Source organism: Vombatus ursinus, unplaced genomic scaffold (genome assembly GCF_900497805.2).
Source record: "Vombatus ursinus unplaced genomic scaffold, bare-nosed wombat genome assembly UNPS02015030.1, whole genome shotgun sequence".
NCBI lineage: Eukaryota > Metazoa > Chordata > Mammalia > Diprotodontia > Vombatidae > Vombatus > Vombatus ursinus.
In genome coordinates this window covers 3,099,788-3,101,815 of record NW_020954808.1, presented here as the reverse complement: position 1 = coordinate 3,101,815, position 2,028 = coordinate 3,099,788, and the positions used below count along the sequence as shown (strand labels likewise).

General features: G+C 39.1%; 1 protein-coding gene across 1 annotated transcript in view; it reads right to left on the bottom strand.

Annotated features, from left to right (window-relative positions):
* Nucleotides 1–1,220: 1,220 nt before the first annotated feature.
* LOC114030978 (zinc finger protein 2 homolog) overlaps nt 1,221–2,028 on the bottom strand; it is a 252,552-nt gene continuing 251,744 nt past the window's right edge. Inside the window, exon 7 of the mRNA XM_027845949.1 lies at nt 1,221–2,028. This exon is cut by the window's right edge and continues 917 nt beyond it. Within this exon, the coding sequence (XP_027701750.1) occupies nt 1,243–2,028 (786 nt within the window). The 3' untranslated portion in view covers nt 1,221–1,242.

Sequence of the window (2,028 nt, the reverse complement as noted above, 5' to 3'; positions counted from 1 at the left end):
TGAAATAGAATGTCTAGGTTCTCTCTTTTTTTTTTTTTTGCCTAGGCAATGGGGTTAAGTGACTTGCCCAGGGTCACACAGCTAGTAAGTGTTATGTGTCTGAGGCTGGATTTGAACTCAGGTCCTCCTGAATCCTGGGCCGGTGCTCTGTTCACTGTGTCACCTAGTTGCCCCTAGGTTCTTTTTTTTTTTATCATGGCTTTCAGGTAGTCCAATAATTTTTAAATTATCTCTCATCAATCTATTTAGTAGGTCAGTAATTTTTCTGATATTTCACATTGTATTCACTTTTTTCATTCTTTTGACTTTATTTTAATGTTTCTTGATGTATTGTGGGGTTATTAGCTTACATTTGCCCAATTCTTATTTTTAAGAAATTATTTCTTCAGCGAACTTTTGTACCTTTTTTTCCATTTGACCAATTTTTTTAAAGAATTATTTTCTTCAGTGAATTTTTGTCCCTCCTTTTCCATGTGGCCTATTCTGCTTTTTAAAAAGCTCTTTTCTTCAGTGAATTTTTGTATCCTTCTGCCATTAGGCCAATTCTGTTTCTTAAGGTGATATTTTCTTTGGTATTTTTGGTGCCTCTTTTATCAAGCTGCTATTTCTCTTTCCATAATTTTTTTCTCATCACTTTCATTTCTTTTTCCTCTACCACTCTTTTTTCTTTATCTCTTCTATGAACTGTTGTTGGGTTTGGGTCCAATTAGTATTTTTCTTTGAGGCTTTGATTGTAGCTATTTCCAAACTGTTGTCTTCTTCTGAGTTTGTGTCTTGATCTTCCTTGCCACTGTAGTAGCTTCTCATGGTCAAGTATTTTTTCTGTTGTTTCCTCGCTTTTCCAGCCTACATCTTGACTATGAACTTTACATTCAAGTTGGACTCTGCTCCCCCAGAGGTGAGTCCAAGCTTCAGCCTTCTTCCTGCTGCTATTTTCAGAGCTAGTTGGGGGAGGGCAGTAATAAGAATCTACAAGGAGCACTAGCCCTTGTGGCTGCAGGACAGCAGGGAACAGGGTCATAGTTCTAGGGCCAAGAGGAGCAGTAGTAATTGCAACTGTGGGGGATTAGGGCCCTTCCTGGGTAAAGAGCAGAGCACAGCTCAAGAAAGCAGTGACCACACCTCTCCCTTATCATACCACCTTGGAAAAAAGAGCTGACCTCCTAAATTGTCTCAGGCTGGAAAAAACTTCTCACTCTGACCTTTTGTTGGCTCTGCTGCTTCAAAATTTGATTTGAGTTGTTATTTTAAAGGTTTTTTGAGGGGAATGTTGGGAGAGTTCCGTTTGGATGGCTGCCTCTCTTCTGCCATCTTGGTTTCCTCATTACATTTATAAAGCTTGTCTTCAGTATGAATTCTCTGGTGTTTATTAAGTGCTGAGGTTCTACGGAAGGCTTTCCCACATTCCTTACACTTATAAGGATTCTCTCCAGTATGAATTCTCTGGTGGATGAAAAGGCTTGACTTTTGAGTGAAAGATTTCCCACATTCACTACATTTGTAAGGCTTCTCTCCAGTATGAGTTATCATATGCCTAATAAGCATTGAGCTCTGACTGAAGGCTTTCCCACACTCATTACATTTATAAGGCTTCTCTCCAGTATGAATCCTCTGGTGTTTCAAAAGGCGTGAGTTCTCAGTGAAGCCTTTCCCACATTTATTACACTTATAAGGTTTCTCTCCACTATGAATCTTCTGGTGCATTTTAAGTTTTGACATCTCAGTGAAGGCTTTCCCACACTCCTCACATTTATAAGGCTTCTCTCCAGTATGAATTCTCTTGTGCCTGACAAGGAATGAGTTTTTAGTGAAGGATAGCCCACATTCATTACATGTATAAGGTTTCTCCCCAGTATGAATCATCTGATGTACAGTAAGAGTAGAGCTCTCATTGAAGGATTTACCACATTCTTCACATTTATAAGGCTTCTCTCCAGTATGAATCCTCTGGTGAGTGAAAAGGGTTGAGTTTCGAGTATAGGCTTTCCCACATTCATTACATTTATAAGGCTTCTCTCCAGTATGAAT